A 19,111-nucleotide genomic window follows, 5' to 3' on the forward strand; every position below is an offset into this window, starting at 1 on the left:
AAATATGGGCATTTGGACAGAATGAAATTATTGGATGATTGATGGATTTTCAATTACTTTTGGTGGCAGTTTCCATTATTTTTAGTTATTTAGAATTAGCAATAGCTGTAATAAACAGTTGTCTCTCATAGTATTATATTGAGTTCATTTTTGGGTCGGTCCTGTAATTTTGTAGGTGTAGGGAACTCTTTTTAAGGAAACTCCTCACAGTATGGATCAACACTTTGAGAAAGTGCTAACTTTAACTTTTAGAAAGTTGCCTGGACCACTGAGAGTGTTAATGACTTGCCCAGAGTCATATGACCATTATGTATAACAAATTAGTTATTTATTAGAGATTTATTTAATCATCTACTAGTCAGTGTGTCTTTTGTATATGTTGATTGTATTATACTATGGAACAGTGATTCTCAAGCTTTTTTTGCTCAAGTGTCATACTGTGGGAGAGTCAGAAAACTCATATATTTGCACTATTGGGCTATGACATCCTTTGAGGACCAGTGCTGTAAACCACATAAAAATATTTGTTTATAGGTTTTGATTTTTGACTCTCAGTTATTACAAGGGCAAGATGGTTAACTATGAAAAAATAGGCCTATAATGGTATTTTTGGTTTTTGCCTATATTCACTTTAGAAGGCTAATTAGTTACTTGCATCATTCAAATGGGTTTACGTATTGTTCGCCATGTTAGACCATATCATATCTTATATAATACAACTTTGAATTACATAGTCAGAACCATACTGGGGTAAAGAAGACACTTTATCCACTTCTCATATAGCCATTTTAATAAAATGTTCTTTTATTTGTGTTACTATCAAAACGAATTCATAGGTGGAACAGACTTTCAAAGTGGGAAGGCCGAAAGGAATGTGGAGGAGCCAAGTAAACCTATGCCAAGGCTATATAAATCAACAGAATGTTATAGGAGGTTGATATTAATAAGAAAGATAAAAATAGCTCTTGTATAAAGCAGATATGGTATCATTAGCACGTTTTATACTATTTAATTTCATGGCTAACTTGTCGCTTAGGGAATGGTGATGATCTTACTACTCATATCTGTATTCCCATAAAACATATGAATTATCTCATAAACTGACTTAGGTATTTAAAATGTCTTTTAATATGTACTTATTAAACTCTTTAAAGACTAAGAAGCTTTCACAGTCTACCTAAAGAATACTAGACCAATATTAGTAAACCTGTTACATTTCCTTTTTTTAAAGATGCTTTAAGACTTCTTTCTATTAAACATTGAACTGAATGGCTATAGAAGATTTAAAAGATATAAAAAAGCCTTTAGTTTTTACAAGGCATTTCTATTAAAATGTTTCTTTTACTGTTATTTTCTTGAAATGTCAAAGATGATGCTTATTCGGTCTGTGAAGGATTTGTTAAGTGGGAATTACAATAATAAAAAATTTACTTGTATCTATTTCAAGGAGTTATTTAAATAATGTAAAGAGAAATTACCTACACAGTATCTTGGAAAATGAAAATTCAGTTTTTGGTTCATTGCCATTTCATTATTGTCAAACTTTTATGAGCAGTGTGACTCTTATGATAGAGATTTATTTAGGCAGTTTTGATTTAGACCACCTTATGTTCAGTCTAAGGTACACATTTGATACTAATAGGTTTTTTTTTGTCATTGAAAATCTTAGTCTTGAGTGACAGAATGCTTTTAACTAAAATGTACCTTAATTGCTAAAAGAAAAGTCTTTGGTTTTTATACATTTTCCCATCTGTTGGTTGCTTGCTTAGAACTATATTCCCTGCCATCTTCACTGTGCTTCATGGTCAGCACATAATGGCGTAGCCTTTCACACTTGGTAAAGTTGAATTAAATCCATCCTTTCCATGGTGCTATGTTAGGATTTTTTCTGTAACTCAGCTGCCATTTACCTGAAGAACATGGTGACGCAGTACTGGCCAGATCGAGAACCCCCTCCTGGAGAAGCAATATTTCCATTCAACATTCATGAAAATGATCGCCAGCAGATTCGAGATAACATTGTGGAAGGAATAATTCGGTCTCCAGATTTAGTGAGGTACATTATACTATCTATATATACATGAATAAGAGGCATAAATATTTGGTTTTTATAGGAGGACAAATCCAGTTATAAAGATTATGATTTTTGATTTTCAAAAGAAACAATGCAGTGAATAAGGACTCATTCTTTTTCATAAATTGCTTTCTTATATCTCAGATAATCTCCTATCTTTTGTTTATTTTAGAAAGAATTTTACCTCTTATTTATCTCTTTTTTTTCTCATTAAGAGAGTTAAGGCAAAATGCCTTCTTGATTAAATAAATATATTTATTTAATAATAAATTTAATAATATGTAAATAACTTATTTTGCTTTAGTTGATCTCACTTAACTTTGTACCATTCTGTTTTTACCTTATTTTTTTCTTTTATCTTCTCCATTACAGGGAAATTTATTCCTAGGGCACTCAACTTTTCATTCAATTCATATGTGTGTGTGTGTATTTTTATATATGTGTATATATTCTTCATTTGTTATATGAGCACAATTTCCATTCTTTTATATGGACAGCTCAGTAATATGTAAAATTAGGTTTCTTTTGGAGAAGTGAGAATATCAGGGGAGTAAGGAATAGTTAATAATAGCCAATAAACATTTATTAAGTGCTTACTATGTGTCAGGTACTGTGCTAAGTGTTAGGGATGCAAATTACAAAAAACAAAGAAAACACTTGCTTGCAATCTAATAGTGGAAGACATACAAAAGAAAGCTGAAAAATGAGAGGAGGAAGAAGGACCAGTCCTGAGGACGTAGTTGGTGAAGAAGTCCAAAAAGAGTGCAGTTGGGTGGGAAATGACATATTTGAGGGGATATCTGTCCTTTCCTCTCTCCTTAAATGTAGGCGTTTGTGTCTCTACCCTCTAATCAGAGGGCAGAGGGTATTGATAAGTCTGATTGGATCTTACATGATGATAAGATTTCCAAATTTTTACTGGGAGTAGAGTGGAGAAGTCAAAGAAATTAGAGACAGTATAGCATTATAGAAAACCTACTGTAAACTATTTAGAACTACGATTTTACTTTAATCCTAAGTAATATTTCTAGATACAAAGCATTACCTTCTGTTGTAAATGAAGTATAATCAGAGAAAAGAAACAAAAGAAGAAATGAGGATAGGACAATAGAAAAGAGAAGAGGAAGGAGAAAAAGACTATAGTGGTAGTGATAGACTGCTCCTTAAATGCCATGAATTATTTATCCTTATGGTAGCATAGAGTTTAACTCTTTTATTCTGACATCTCCCAGAAGTAATACATGGTATCATACATCTCATACACCCAGCCTTCAACATGTGGGAAGAAAAGGAAAGTGATGTAACTTTAGCGTGTGTAAAAATACAGTTCTTTTGGTAGAGAACTTTGTTTAGCTCAAGATAAGAAGTGCTAGGGAGTGGCAGCATGGAGGAGGTAATAGTAGTAGAAAAAAAATTTGGACATAAAACAATAAATGTAACTGATTTGATGAGAGATAGGATGGGAATAGGTGAGTAGATACTATAATGTTTGGGGGATGCTTTTGCCACTTAATAATAGTTTAGATCTCTTTTGTACCACTGATCTGGTACCCCCTCAAACTTTCCTGTTTTTGTTGTTTAGTTGTTTCAGTCATGTCCGACTCTTTATGACCCCATTCGGCAAAGATACTGGAGTGGTTTACCATTTTCTTCTCCAGCTCATTTTATAGATGAGGAAACTGAGGCAAACAGGGTTAAGAGATTTGCTCTGGGTCACACAGCTAGTAAGTGTTTGAAACTAGATTTAAACTCAAGAAGATGAGTCTTTTTGACTCCAGGCCTGGTACTCTTTTCAGTGTGCCACCTAGTTGTCCCTCAGAAAAATATGTTCTAACCTACTTCCAGAATAACATAATATTTTCAGATGGAAAGGACCTTAGCATATACCTACCTCAGCTTCCTAATTTTACACATGAGGAAACTGAGACCCGAAAGGGTAAGTAACGTGCACAAGGTCACATAAGCACAAAGTAATAGACTTGTGATTCAAATCTGGGTCCCCAATTCCAAATCCAGTGGTTTTTTTCCTAATAATGCCATATTCCCCTTTCAGGGCAGTGAGATGGTATAATGTGGATCGAATGCTAGATTCGGAGGTAGAAAGACCTGAACTTGAATTGTACCTCTGATATTTTCTAGCTTTGTGGCCCTAGGCAAGTCATTAAACCTTAGTTTCCCCATCTGTAAAATAGGAATAATAATAGCACCTACCTCATAGATAAATGACATATGTAAAGCACTTTGCAAACCTTAAAAGTATGGTATAGAGGCAGTTAGGTGGCGCAGTGGATAGAGTACTGGCCCTGGAGTCAGGAGGACCTGAGTTCAAATCTGGGTTCAGACATTCACTAGCTAGCTGTGTGACCCTGGGCAAGTCACTTAACCCCCGTTGCCTAAAAAACAAACAAACAAAAAGTACAATATAGAATGTTAGTTATTATTAATTATGAAGAATATTGTAGAAGAATTCCCAGAGTTGGTGACACTAGAGGATATTGAATGGATCCTAATCAGGCTACTAGTTACTTTCTGTCACTATTTTATATAAGTATTTCTTCTTTTCAAAGGTAAGCATGTAAATAACATATTTGATCAATACTGATTACTTATAGAAATCTTTTTTTCCCATTACACCTTTTAAATTACCCCTCACATTTTTTTACCTTAAGAAGATCATTATTGACCTATCCATTTTGACTTTAGACAATTATAAACTATCTCACCTATTTGTAGATCTATAGTTTCTGGGTGATAAGGAGTCCTGACATATATTGATTTCTGCTATTTGAACTACTTCTTAGACTTCCCTTAGGCTAGATTTTTTCAAAGCAAACTACTCTATTCATTGTTGGAGTTTCCCTAGGTCTTCCTAATCATACTAATTATTATACTTAGGTACACAAATAGGGGGAAAATGACCTATCATTGCTTAGGTGGTATTTTGTTTTTGCTCCATATAATATCTGATGTTATTTGTTAGAATTTTTATACATTAATGCAATGTCAAATAAATTTATAGGGTAGAGGGATAATGTAAAATGTTTATTTCCTTGGAAATTGCTTTCTATATGTGATGCTCATTTTCAGGAAGTCATGTTGTTGAGGCTGTCTCAAAGTATTCCTGTTTTCGCTCCAGATTTACACCTATAGATAAAGAGTATGTCGGAACTTGAATGCCGTCTTTTCATAAAATAGCAGACATCTCTGAAATATGACAAATATAATTAAATTTGTGGTGGTGTCTTTTTCTATTGTTGTTTTTGTTGTTTTACCTCCTAGGGTCCAGTTAACAATGTGTCTCCGTGCCATAATTAAGCATGATTTTCCTGGTCACTGGACTGCGGTGGTAGACAAGATAGGCTATTACTTACAATCTCAAAGCAGTGCGAGCTGGCTTGGCAGCTTATTATGTCTATATCAGCTTGTGAAGACATATGAGTAAGTGGGGATTTCTCAGTAGAAGATTACAGGAGTTATGTTCCATTGATGTTTAAAGAATATTGAATAAGGGTGATTAGCAATTTGAGTTTTATTATTTGTCTCAACGTAAGTTCATTCCTTTGTGTGAGTGAACCATTCGAATTTTTTTAGATGCAAAATAAAATTAAAAAAGACACATTTTCTATCTAGTCAGGATGGATAACCTTTTTTCCTTAAGGCTTTTTATAAGAGTAGAGGGCGGATAGAGATAGAAATTAGATTTGTGATTTCATTAATTTAGGGAACTTTTGGTTGAGGAAATTCTGAGAGAATGGTTGTAAGCTAAAGTACTAGATTTAAGTGGCTTGCTGAGGGTCACACTGCCAGTATGTGTCACAGTTGGTACTTGAACCTAGATCTTCATGGCATTAAGGCTGGTTTTCTAACTACTATACCACAGTGCCTCCCAAACATTTTTATAGGGTATTTGAAATCATGTTAATAGGATAAGATATACATACTGCAGAAGTGAAGAGATGACTGCGGAAAATAACAGGTTTCTCATACCTCCCTCTTTTTTTTTCCTTTAAATTAAAATCTAGTCCTGGAAATTGAGAGCATTTTTCAGTTTGAAGTCTAAGTTTATAAATAAAAGATACAAGGTATGTAGTAAAAATAGGATGGGATTTGAAATTGGAGGATCAGGGTTCAAATTCTGGCTCTGCCGTTTACCACCTTTGTGACCTTGGGCAAGTAACTTAATATCCGAGCCTCAGTTACCTCATTTATAAAATGTAGAGATTGGAATCAATAACGTCAGGTCCCTTACAGCTCTAAATCTATGAACCTATGAGATGATGATAATGATGTTTAACTTCCCTTCTCTATTTAAATTAAAACAAGAGGGGTTGGATTTATACAGTAATTTTAACAAAGTAGATTATTCTTGAGACCATTGAAATGTATGATTTGTATAATTTAAATATATGTATTTCATGAAAATTACTTTTTCTGGGTTTTTATTATTATAATGGACTCTAGGTAAGATGAAAGAATAATTTTCTGTCATTTAGGGTACTTAATGGCACTTTAAAGGTTGGAAACGCAGAGGGACTTAAAGGTAGGAAGTTCTGCCTCTTATACGTTGTAACTTTGTGACCTTGGATAAATAAATCACTTATCCTCACAGTACTCTAGGCATCTATTTAAGATCTCTCAGAAAGTATTGACCTGCATTGCTAGAATTTCCTCACCTGGCAATTCCCTATGCCACTGAAATTACAGATCAAATCCCTATTCCTAGCCTTATCGTTTTAAAGGATTCTATAGATAAGTTATGAAATAACCTACCCAGATACCTTTTTTTTAATTAAAATTTTACCTTTTTATATCTTGAACTTAACAAACTCAAAAAACATGAATAATTCCTTGAAGTAAAGGATAAATATCTGTATAAAAGATGTCTTTATACCTAGGAATAGGGAGAACATATCTCAGAGTTCTTTTAAAATCATATTGGAGAACGTAAGCCAAGATTTGGAATAATAATATAATAGTTGAATAGTTAACATTTATGTAGCGCTTACTACCTGTTAGGCACTGTGTTGGACACTTTACAATTATTATCTTATTTGATCTTGAAAACTACCTGGAAGTAGTATTATTATCTCCATTTCACAGGTGAGGAAACTGAGGTAAACAGATTAAGTGACTGTGATCACACAGTGCCTAAGTGTCTGAAGCTGGATTTGAAATTTATTTATTTATTTATATATTTATTTATTTATGGCAGTTGGGGTTAAGTAACTTGCCCAGGGTTGCACAGTAAGTATCAAGTGTTTGGTCTGAGGTCAGATTTGAACTCAAGTCCTTCTGACTTCAGGGTCGTTACTTTATCCACTGCACCACCTAGCTGCCCCCTGAAGCTGGATTTGAACTCGTGTCTTCCTGACTCCAGTTCTGGCAATTTATCTACTGAATGCTTTTAGTGATGTTTCACTTAAAATATTTTTACGTTCAACAACAACAGCAGCTACAACAACAACAGTAGCTAGCATTTATTTATAGTGCTTTAAGGTTTGCAGAGCACTTTATAAATATCCCATTTTATCCTCACTATGATCCTGTGACAGGTGCCATTATTATCACCATTTTATAGATAAGGAAATTGAGGCAGACAGAGGGTAAGTGATTTGCCTAGAGTCCCATAGCTGAGGCATAGTCTGAGGCAGGATTTGAATTCAGGTCATGCCTCACTCTAGGTCTAGTTGTTTATCTCCTGTATCACCCAGCATCTCAAGAATCAAGGAGAGAAAAGAATAAGGCTTTTGAATATCAACTGAATTATTTATCTTTACAAAAAAAGGAAAGGTTGTAATTAATAATTAATGTTTATATTCTTAGAAAATATTGAGAGATGTTGGGACGTTATTTTTCTCTTTTATTTAAAAATATTGTTATACTTATCTTGGATTCTGCTTAAAATTTATGGTATTTTTTCATTCCTTCTCTTTTTGTGTTCATATAGATACAAGAAATCAGAGGAAAGAGAACCTCTTATCGCAGCAATGCAAGTATTTTTACCTCGAATTCAGCAGCAGATTATCCAGCTTCTTCCTGATCCATCCCATTACTCTGTACTACTTCAGAAGCAAATTCTAAAAATTTTTTATGCACTTGTTCAGGTAGGGCTCTAATTCAGAGGACAATTAAATTCAAGCATTTGTTAAGCACCTTGACTTTCTACTGATTATTAAGCCCAATGTTTACAGAGCACTTGGTTAGACTTTGGGGAAAATGCAAAATTTAGATATCAAAGATACCTTATAAAACTTGCAATTTAGTAGGGGATAGAATACTCTGGTAAATCTAAGTGATTTGTAGAGGACTGCTACCCAAGAAATGTAAATCTAATCACCTAGAGATCACCTAGTTGAATTCAGGTCATTGGCTCAGGCATACTACATACATGATATATATTTTTTGCAAATAGTATTTTATTTTCTCCAATTACATACATAGTTTTCAACATTTATTTTTTAATAAGATTTTGAGTTCCAAATTTTTCTCCCTCCCACCTCCCCAAGATGGCAAGCAATCTGGTATAGGTTATATATGTACAATCATATTAAATATATTTCCAAATTAGTCATGTTGTGAATGAGAAAACAAAACAAAGGGGGAACCCTGCCCCCCACCCCCCACATACACGTGGTGAAAATAGTGTTTCGATCTGTATTCAGATTCTGTAATTCTTTCTCTGGATGTGGATAGCATTTTCCATCATGAATCTTTTGGAATTGTCTTGGATCATTGTATTGCTGAGAAGAGCTAAGTCTATCTTAGTTGATCCTCACACAATGTTGGTTTTACTGTGTACAATGTTCTTTTGGTTCTGCTTACTTCAGTCAATAACAGTTCATGTAAGTCTTTTCAGGTTTTTCTGAAATCTTCCTTTTCTAAAAAATTCCCAGTTAAACACCAAACTAAATATTCTGAAAATCAAGGGAGAGATTGATAAAATTGAAAGAAAACTATTAAACTAATAAATAAAACTGAGAGCTGCTTTTATGAAAAAAAAATAGATAAACTTTTGGTTAATTTGATTTAAAAAAAGAAAGAAGAAAACCAAATTACCAGTATCAAAATAGAGAAGGGTGAATTCATTACCAATGAAGATAAAATTACAGCAATAATTAGGAGCTATTTTGCTCAACTGTCTGCCAAGAAATCTGACACTCTAAGTAAAGTGGATGAGCAGTTACAAAAACATAAATTGCCCAGATTAAGAGAGATTGAGGAAAAATTTTTAAAAAAAAGTAAGAACAATCCTAGAAAAGCAAGAAGATTATGCAAAAAAAGTCAACCAATTGGCAAAGGAGATCCAGAATCTTAAGGAATGAAACGACTCCTTGAAAATTAGAATTGGCCACGGGTAAGCCAGTTAAGTTATAAGAGACCAAGAAATAACAAAACAAAATATAGAGAATAAAAAAGTAGAGGAGAATGTGAAACATAATATAAGGAAAACAGCTGATCTGGAGAACAGATCAAGAAGAGAAAACATTAGAATAATTGGACTACCTGAAAACTGTGATCAAAAAAAGAATCCTGATACAGTAATACAAGAAATAATTAAAGAAAGTTGTCCTGAAGTGTTAGAACAAGAGGGGAAAGTAGAAATAGGAAAAACCTGCTGATCACCACCTGAAAGAGATCCTCAGAGGAAAACTTACAGGAATATCATGGCCAAATTCCCAAACTCCCAGATTAGGGAGAAAATATTACAAGAAACAAGAAAAAAACAATTAAAATATGGGAGATCCATAATTAGAATTACACAGGACCTAGCAGTGGCTACACTAAAAGACTACAGGTCTTAGAACACTTTATATTGAAGAGTGAAAGAACTGGGATTATCGCTGAAAATATACCTTGCAAAGTATAATTCTGAATAAAAAAGAATTGGACACTCACTGCATTGACAGACTTTCAGGATTTTGTTTCAAAAAGACCAGAACTAAATAGAAAATTTGACATATAAGATCCAAGAGAAATAATTTCAAGGCACCCAATAAGGACAAATTGTTTATTTTTTATATGTGGAAATGTAAACTGTATGTCTAAGATTGTTATTAGTAATTGGGTAGTTGAAAAGAAAGAGTGGGGTAGAACTGAGTATGACTTGATTCTAAAAAAGCAAAATGATGTAGGAAAAGGCAAAAAGTGCTATCTCATGCAAATGAAGTGTGAGAAGAAGAACTGATACAGTGAAATTAGATGGGGGTGGAGGACAGCTAGTTCTGGAACCCGGCTGTCATTGGGAGTGGGTTAAAGAGGAAACACACATATGTCTAGAAGGGTATAATAATATTCTAAATTCAGAAAGAAATAAGAGGGTAAAGGGATAGGGTGAAGGGAGAGGAAAAGGGAGGGATTCTTGGAGGGGGGATAGGTTAAGGAATAGGAGGGGAAATGAGCAGGTAGAAGTAAAGTAGCGAAGTGAGGGAGGATAGGAATAGTGTGAGAAAGATAGTGAGGAAAAAAGGAAGGAGGAAAATATACAAGAAGTAATTATAGTTAGAATGTGAATGGGATGAATTTGCCCATAAAATAGAAACTGATAGCAGATTAAAAATTTGAATCCAACAGTATGTTGCTTTTAGGAGATGCTATAAAAATGAGACATATACACAAATATAAAAAAAAGATCAGGAATAGAATTTAATTAGACATTAAACCATATTATAAGGTAAGAGCAGTGTTGAAGTATAAAATGAATAATTTTGATTATTTTAAATTAAAATTTTCCTGTAAAAGTAAAACCTATGTACCCAAGAATAGAGAGGGAATGTAAAAAATTGGGGAAAAAAGTCAAATAGACAATCTCTCAAATAGAATGTAATTGGGTCTGAATATTGTTGTGGTATAGGAAATGATGAGTTGCTGGACTTAGAAAAATATGGAAAGACTTGGACTTCAGAAGGAAGATGTTATTCACCTACAGAGAAACAGATGACAAGTGGAAATAAGCATAATATGGTCTTATATACAGTTGTGTGTAAATGTGTATATATGGGTATGTTTAGGGATATCTGTGTGTGTGTGTGTGTTTGTGTTTGTGTATCCATGCCTTCTTGGGTGGGTGGGGGGAGAAGGGGGAAAAATAAAGTAAAAAGCACATAGTAGAGTACAAAAGAAAACATACGAGGAAGCAAAGAAAAGATGGACAGCTTTTAATATAATGTGTAGTATTTATATGTAGTATCAGTTTTCTTGAAATGAAAATTTATTCCTTTGTATTGAATCCTCTCATGTTCTGCTGTGTAAATGGCAATTTTTTCCCTTTTCTTATTTTGTATTTAAGTATATAACAAATTTAAATATAATGAAAAAAAAAGAAATTATTGTTTCTATGATTTGTTGTTTGACCCACGCATTCTTTAGGATTAGATTATTTAGTTTCCAATTAATTTTTAATCTGTCTTTCCATGACCCTTTATTACATGTAATTTTTATTGCATCATGATCTGAAAAGGATGCATTTAATATTTTTTCCTTTCTGCATTTGATTATGAGTTTTTTGTGTCCTAATGCATGGTCATTTTTTGTTAGGTGCCATATGCCACTGAGAAATTTTCTCCAAAGGTTTATTATATCTGACTTTTCTAAAATTCTATTTACCTCCTAAACCTCTTTCCTGTTTATTTTGTGGTTAGATTTATCTAGTTCTGACGGGGAGGTTGAAGATTACCACTAGTACAGTTTTACTGTCTATTTCCTCCTATAACTTATTTAACTTTTCCTTTAGAAAGTTGGATGCATATATTTGGTGAATATATGTTTAGTATTGATATTATATCATTGTGTATGGTACCTTTTAGCAAGTTTATTTTTTGTTTTGCTTTGTGTAAGATCATGATTTCTATCCCAGCTTTTTTTACTTCAGCTGACAAATAATATATTCTGCTCCAGCCTTTTACCTTTACTCTGCTTCAGATGTGTTTCTAGTAAACAACATGTAGAATTATGATTTTTAATCCCCTCTGTTGTCTGCTTCCACTTTGTGGGAGAGTTCATCTCATTCATACTGACAGTTTCATAAGTACTTACTGTATTTCCCTCCATCCTATTTTTCCCATTTATATTTTTTCTTTCTTTCCTTTCCCTGTCCCTCCTCACCAGTGTTTTGCTTCTGACTACTGCCTCCTTCAATCTGCCCTCCTTTTTATCAGCCCCTTATTCCCCTTTTCTTTTTCTCTTCCCCTCCTCTTTCCCTGTAGGGTAAGATAGATTTCTATTTTAGATTTTTATACCCAACTGACTTGTGTGTTATTCTCTCTTTGAGCCAAATTTGATGAGAGTAAGGTTCAAACAATTCTCACTCCTCTCTTCTTTCCCTCTACTGTAATAGGTCTTTCTCACCTCTTCATGTGATATCATTTACCCCCATTCTACCTCCCCTTTTATCTTCTCCTAATGCAGTCCTTTTTTTTTCCACTCTTCAATTTTTTTTATATCATCACATCAAATCAACTTATACCCACAACCTCTTGTCTATGTATACTCCTTCTAACTGCCCTAATAGAGATGCAGTTCTTAAGAGTTACCAGTATTATCTTCCTGTGTAGGGATGTAAAAAATTTAACCTTTTTGAATACCATGGGTTTTTTTTTTCTTTCCTATTTACCTTTTTATGCTTCTCTTGAGTCTTGTATTTAAAGACCAGGTCTTTTCATGAGCAAAGTTTGAAAGCCCCCTATTGCATTGAATATCCATTTTTCCCCCTGAAAGATTATGCTCAGTGTTGCTGGGTAGTTGATTCTTGGTTGTAATCGAAGCTCTTTTGCCTTCAGGAATATCATATGCCAAGCCCTCTGATTCTTTAATGTAGAAGCTGCTAAGTCCTGTGTAATCCTGACTGTGGCTCCTTGATATTTGAATTGTTTCTTCCTGGCTGCTTTGCGCTATTTTCTCCATGAGCTGATAGTTCTAGAATTTGTCTACCATATTCCTTGGAGTTTTCATTTTGGGTGACTGGTGGATTCTTTCAATTTCTATTTTGTTCTCTGATTCTAGGATATCAGTGCAGTTTTCCTTGATAACTTGAAAGATGCTGTATAGACCCTCCCCCTTTTTTTTCTTATCTTGACTTTCAGGTAGTCCAATAATTCTTAAATTATCTCTCCTTGATCTGTTTTCTAAGTCAGTTGTTTTTCTAATGAGGTACTTTACATTTTCTCCTATTTTTTGATCTTTTTATTTGTTTGATTGATTCTTGGTGTCTCATAGGGTCATTAGCTAATTTTTAAGGAATTATTTTCTTCACTTAGCTTTTATACATCCTTTTCCATTTGGCCAATTCTATTTTTTTAAGGAGTTGTTTTCTTCAGTCATTTTTTGTCCTTCCTCTTCGAACCTATTGACTCTGTTTTCATGATTCTCTTGTATAACTCTCGTTTTTTTCCCCTAAATTTTCCTCTACCGCTCTGATTTTTAAAGTCCTTTTTGAGCTCTTCCAAGAAGACACTTTGAGCTTGAGACCAATTCATATTCCTCTTTGAGGCTTCACATGTAGGCATTTTGACATTGTCCTCTTTTGAGTTTGTGTTTTGATCTTCCCTGTCAGCATAATAGCTTCTATGGTCAGTGCTGTTTTTTGTTTTTTGTTTTTTTTTTCCATTGTCTAGCATATTTTGTGACTTTTAAAGTTGAGCTCTGCTCCTGGGGTACCAAGGGCACTCTTCCCAAGCTTATTCTACTGGGGGCCATGGGTCTGGTAACTGGCTTTCTGTGTCAGGCCCTCTGGGGCTGGCAGCTTTCCCATTGCCCTAGGGTGGCCCAGTCTAGTCTTGCCTGTTATGCCTGAGGCTTTTGCAGTTTGCTTGCTGTCCTGGAGCTAGAAGCCTCACAGCTGGCCTACTGTGTCCCAGGACTGTGAGGCCTTGGTTGTTGATCTGTGTTTGTGGTTAAGAGCCTCCTGCTGGCTTACCAGAACACTCCCTGCGCTAGGCTGAGCTCCCCTCTTACCCAAGTGAGACAGGCCTTTCCTAAAGTCCTTATAAGTTATTCTGGGCTGGAAAATTGTTTCACTCTGTCTTTTTGTGAGTTCTGTCACTCTAGACAGAACGTTGTTTCTGAGGGAAACTAGGGAGAGCTTAGGCAACTTTCTGCTTTTTCTTTGCCATCTTGGCTCTGCATCTACATGCATTGATATTGAAAGAAGTGGCAGATGTTATTATTGAGTTATTGTCCGTGATCTTTGAAAAATCTCAGGGAAAGGAGAGCTATTGCATGATTTAAAAAAATTTTGGAGAAGAGTCTGCAAAGAATTGACCTGTGTGCTTGACTTAAATTATTGTCAAAATTCTAGCGAGTAATAAAGAGATGGGTGATGAACAACTGGAAAAGGGCTAAAATGACTTCCTTAAAAATGGGTCTCACCAGACTAGCCTTATTTCTTTTTTTTGACAGGGTTTTTGTCATAGACCACGGCTGAGTAAGAGAGTTCACATTTGACCAGACTGATTAGCTACCTCAGGTTTAAAATTGGAATAAAATATAGTCCTTTTACTGGTTAGTGAAGGGAGATTTACTAAGCCCTAATAGAGGATGTTCAGAGCAGAGCAGGAAGTGATGATTATTGAATATGAAGTTGAGTGCTGCTTTTCTGTGCTAGTGTTTTCTGTGTTAGTCATTCTGTTGTTTTGCTGTCCAAAATCTCAGGAGAGAGTTCTTGCCCTGTTCTGTTCTCTTTCTATTCAGCATGCTGGTAAGCTACATCGCAGTCTGAGCCTTAGTCTTCTGAGCCAATATAACCTCTAAGATGGTTGCAAAACTAGTATGCCTTGCTTGGAATAAGTTCTTATGATATTCTTACCATAGTCACTGAACTGGTAGATTAGGGGACTACTTTAGTTAGAGTTTACCTAGACTTTAGCAGAGCTTTTAATAAATTATCTTACATTATTAGTGGAAATAATGTAGAGATGTGGGTTAGGTAAGGTAGTGCAATTCATTGGGTTTAGAAGTTGGTAAATTGACAGACTCCATTAGTAGTCATTAAGTGTTTTGAGGTCAGGTTGGCAGGAAGTCTTTCGAGTACTGCTTCAAGTGCTTTGTTTGACCCTGAATTGTTTAATATATTTTATTATAACTTGTATAACGGTGTAAATGGCATGCTAATCAAATTCGTATTAACACCAAGTGGGGTGGGATAGGTGACCCGCTGAATGATAATCAGGATCCACAAAAAAGATTTTCATGGGTGATAACCTTGTGACAAATTCAATAAGATAAAATTTAGGGGATAGGAATTGGACCTCTGATTTCATTGTTACAGTTATTCCTACCAATCCTTGTTGACTTCTTTTCTTCCACTTAACAGGGTTAGAGAGTGACTAGGTCACTAAGAAGTTAACTAACTTGGCCGGGTGTTTCGGCTGGAAATGTGTCAAAGGCCTGACTTAAACACAAGTAATTCTGAGTTTGAGGTTAATTCTATATCCACTGTGGTTGAAATTTAATATTCAGTATCCACTAAGATGAAATTTAGTAGTAATAAATTTAAAATCTTACAGTTGGGTTAATAAAAATTGAATTTGCAGCTAGAAGTTGAGAAAACTGGAATGGATGAATCAACGAATAAATAAAAAAAAATTGTTAAGGTTTGCTTTGTGCCAAGCACTGTGCTATCTGTAGTGGATACTTATAGAAAAGTGATGTAGGCCCTGACGTCAAAGAGCTGATAAATAAATAACAGTTAGGTGATGCAGTGGATAGAACTCTGGGTCTGGATCAGGAAGACAAGTCGTCCTGAGTTCAAATCTGGCCTCAGATACTACCTTGTGACCCTGGGCAAGTTACTTAACCCTATTTGCCTCAATTTACTCCTCTGTAAAATGAGCTGGAGAAGGAAATAGTAAACCACTCCAGTATCTTTGCGTCAAGAAAACTCCAGAAGAGGTCATTAAGAGTCAGATATGACAGAAAAATGATTAAACAGCAAGAAAAATACACATAGGAGGGGTCGGCTGCAGGACAACTGCAAAGGGCTGATGGTTTTTAGTATGTAGCTACAAAGCATCTTCTTAAGTATTATTTCCATTGATAAAATCATTCCTATTTCTGATGTTAAACCTTAAGGTTTTCTTTATATTTCTATCCTCAGCATTTAGCATTCTGCCTAGCACATGGTAGATACTTAACAAATGCTTATTTATTGAATGATTGATTTCACAGTGCTAATTACTTGAGTGTTGAGAATTTTCTTTTGTGGATCTCCAGTAGTTGTGGCTTCTGAGGAGGCAGGGGCTGCAAGACTGGCAAAGAGAGTTGACAGGCCAGATCTCCATGGGGTTTTTTCCCCTTAATTGCAAGGGTCTGGGTTGAAAAATGGATCATGGCTTGTAGGTTTTGTGATGACTCCATTAGGTCCTAAGAGGAGGTGGTATTTGAGTTGGTAGCAATATTTTGACCCCCTGGTCATATTCTGCCTCCGATCTTTCTCTCAGGATACCTTGCCACTTAGGAATGAGGGAACTCTGGCCAGTGATTAGTTTGTCTAAAAGCAGCATTGTAGATTTGAGTGGACTGAAAACTCAACATGAGTCAGCAGTATGGTATGGCCCTAAAAAACAAACAAAAAATAAAAATGAATGCAAACTTGGGCTGCATTAAGCATAATGTCCAGGAATAAGGAGGTGACCTCATTGTACTCTGAGCTTGTTAGATCATATCTGGAATATTGTGTTCTCGCTGTCACATTTTAGAAAGTAGGGCATCCAGAGAAGGGTAGCCAGAATGGTGAAGCTCCTTGAGATCATGCCATACATAAGGGCTGGTTGACAAAACTGGGAATGTTTAGGTTGGAGAAGAGGAAACTTTAGGCTTGATGTCAGAAAAAACTTCCTAAAATTTTTTGGTTATCCCCCAGTTCTCTGTCCTGGGGCCTCTTTTTTTCTCTTTCTCAACCATTTGGTGATCTTATTTGCTCCCATGGATTCAGTTATCATGTCTATGCTGATGATTTTCAGATCTGCTTATCTTATTCTGTTTTCTCTGTTGACTTTCAGTTTCAGCTCACCTCCTAGCTGCCTACTGGGATATCTGAACTGGATATCCTATAGACATCTTAACTCAACATGTCCAAAACTGAATTCATTATCTTTCTCCCCAAAACCTAAACCCTTTTCCTACCCTTTTCCTGACTTCCCTGTTGCTATTGAGGGTACCACTATCCTCCTAGTCACTGACACTCGCAACCTAGGTTTCAGCCTTAATTCTTCACTACTCATATCCAATCTGTTGCCAAGTCGTTTCTATCTTCATAAATCTCTTGCATAGGCCTCCTCCTTTTGTTTGTCATTGCCATCACTCTGCTGCAAGTTCTCATCACCTCATGCAGTAGTTTGCTGGTGGGTCTGCCTGTCACAAGTCTCTCCTCACTCCAGATCTCATCCTTCATTCAGCTGTCAGTGACATTCCTAAAGGATAGGTCTGACCTTGTCACTTCCCCCTTGTCTCCCAATCAGTAAACTCCAGCGGGCTCCCTGTTACCTCCAGGATCAAATATAAAATCCTGTTTTATATTCAAAGTCCTTTTTGACCCTCTTCCCCCTTTTCTGATGCTTTTTAACCAGAATTTCCCTCCTTGAATGTCTTTTAGTAATGTGCTTGTGCTTTGCTCCTTTACTTGTATTCTATATTGTATTGTTTTACTATAAATTACAGTTGTATGAAATGTTTGAGAGAGTCTTCTTTCTTACCCAGAGGTCTGATGGATAAATGAATGGATGGATGAATGAAGCACTTATTAAACCTTATGTGCAAAACACTGGGCTAAGCACTGGGGTACAAATAGAAAGGAACTCACATTTTTGTTTATAACCATTTTTTATAGGTATTTGGAGGGATTTGAGGGAGAGCTCAAGCAAGTCACTGCTTTCCCTCCGCCATCTTGGCTCCGCCGGAACTCACATTTTAATAGGGGAAACAACACATATGAAAGGTGTCAGAAGAAGAGAGAACAGAAGCTGGGGGTCTCGAATAACATATGTTGACTGGCTGGTCTTTTGACATTTGAATCTAGGCATAACATTTGCATTTCAGAAACGTGTTTAGTAGAACAGATCGATAAAACAAGAGTAAAAATTTTATTAGGCATTTGAACCACGTAGAGCACAGAGTACTGAAAAAAAAAATGTTTAAATAAGACCTGATCCCTGCTCTCCAGAGTCTTATGGTCTGGTCAGGGTGGTTTTACTTGAGATACCTAATAACATAAAGAAAGTATTTTGTGGTGTGACAATTTATTTTTGTTCATTTTTAAGGGAAAAGAAAAGACAATGTAGTTCATAATTGGCATGGTCTTTTTTCTTACATAAAATCTCGGGGGCACAACCAGATTAGTTCAGTGTCATGAACCTTGACCAACTTTACTTGCTACTTTCCTCTCCCCTACCCCTATCTCCCCCAATCAGTTTTGGGTATCTTGGCTAGAGAAAGAGAAAGGAAAAAAAAAGTGACAATGAATAGAAAAATATAGAATTAAGTTACCAGAGTAAAGGCTCTAGAGTGTCGTTTTTCTAATTTTCTCCGCCTTAAAACATTGCCCTTTCTTTTGGTCTATTATATAGGAGAGTTCCATCTAGAATAAGATGATAGGGATATTGGAATCTTAAAAAAATAATGGGGAAGTCATCAGGGAAAAGGTAGAATGCGTATTGATTGGGAAGGGTTTTGTATAGTGATTGTTCTTGAAGACTTTCAGGGATCTGGATGAATTTTGGACAAAAATGGAGCTTGTCAATGGCCTCTTTCTTACACTGTCATTTGCAAGTTCTGTTCTGACTGTGCTTGGTTAGTTAAATCCTAGCTGGGACAATGTCTTAAGCCAGGAGAGTTGGATTCTTTCTGTTCCTGACTTCATGCATGACAAGTAATTTTGGACAACTTGCAGAATATTTCTGTCTCATTGCCCTTATAACAGTCTGAGAAAGCAAGCCGTAGTTGTTGTGTTTTAGATTTGGTATCTTTTGGGTAGAAAAGGCAATTGCTGAGGAAAGTAGAATGTGTGTGTGTGTGTGTGTGTGTGTGTGTGTGTGTGTGTGTGTGTGT

General features: G+C 35.4%; 1 protein-coding gene across 3 annotated transcripts in view; it reads left to right on the plus strand.

Annotated features, from left to right (window-relative positions):
• The window catches only part of IPO8 (importin 8), a 144,293-nt gene that overhangs the window by 27,189 nt on the left and 97,993 nt on the right, over positions 1-19,111 (plus strand). Inside the window, exons 3-5 of one of the 3 annotated variants that reach the window (XM_027844354.1) lie at positions 1,900-2,056; positions 5,354-5,512; positions 8,022-8,178. In XM_027844354.1, the coding sequence (XP_027700155.1) occupies positions 1,900-2,056; positions 5,354-5,512; positions 8,022-8,178 (473 nt within the window). Of the gene's footprint in view, positions 1-1,880; positions 2,057-5,353; positions 5,513-8,021; positions 8,179-19,111 lie in introns of all 3 variants that reach the window. The other 2 variants (XM_027844355.1, XM_027844356.1) reach the window with 2 other exon arrangements.

The sequence above is a fragment of the Vombatus ursinus genome, unplaced genomic scaffold, assembly GCF_900497805.2.
Source record: "Vombatus ursinus unplaced genomic scaffold, bare-nosed wombat genome assembly UNPS02014941.1, whole genome shotgun sequence".
NCBI lineage: Eukaryota > Metazoa > Chordata > Mammalia > Diprotodontia > Vombatidae > Vombatus > Vombatus ursinus.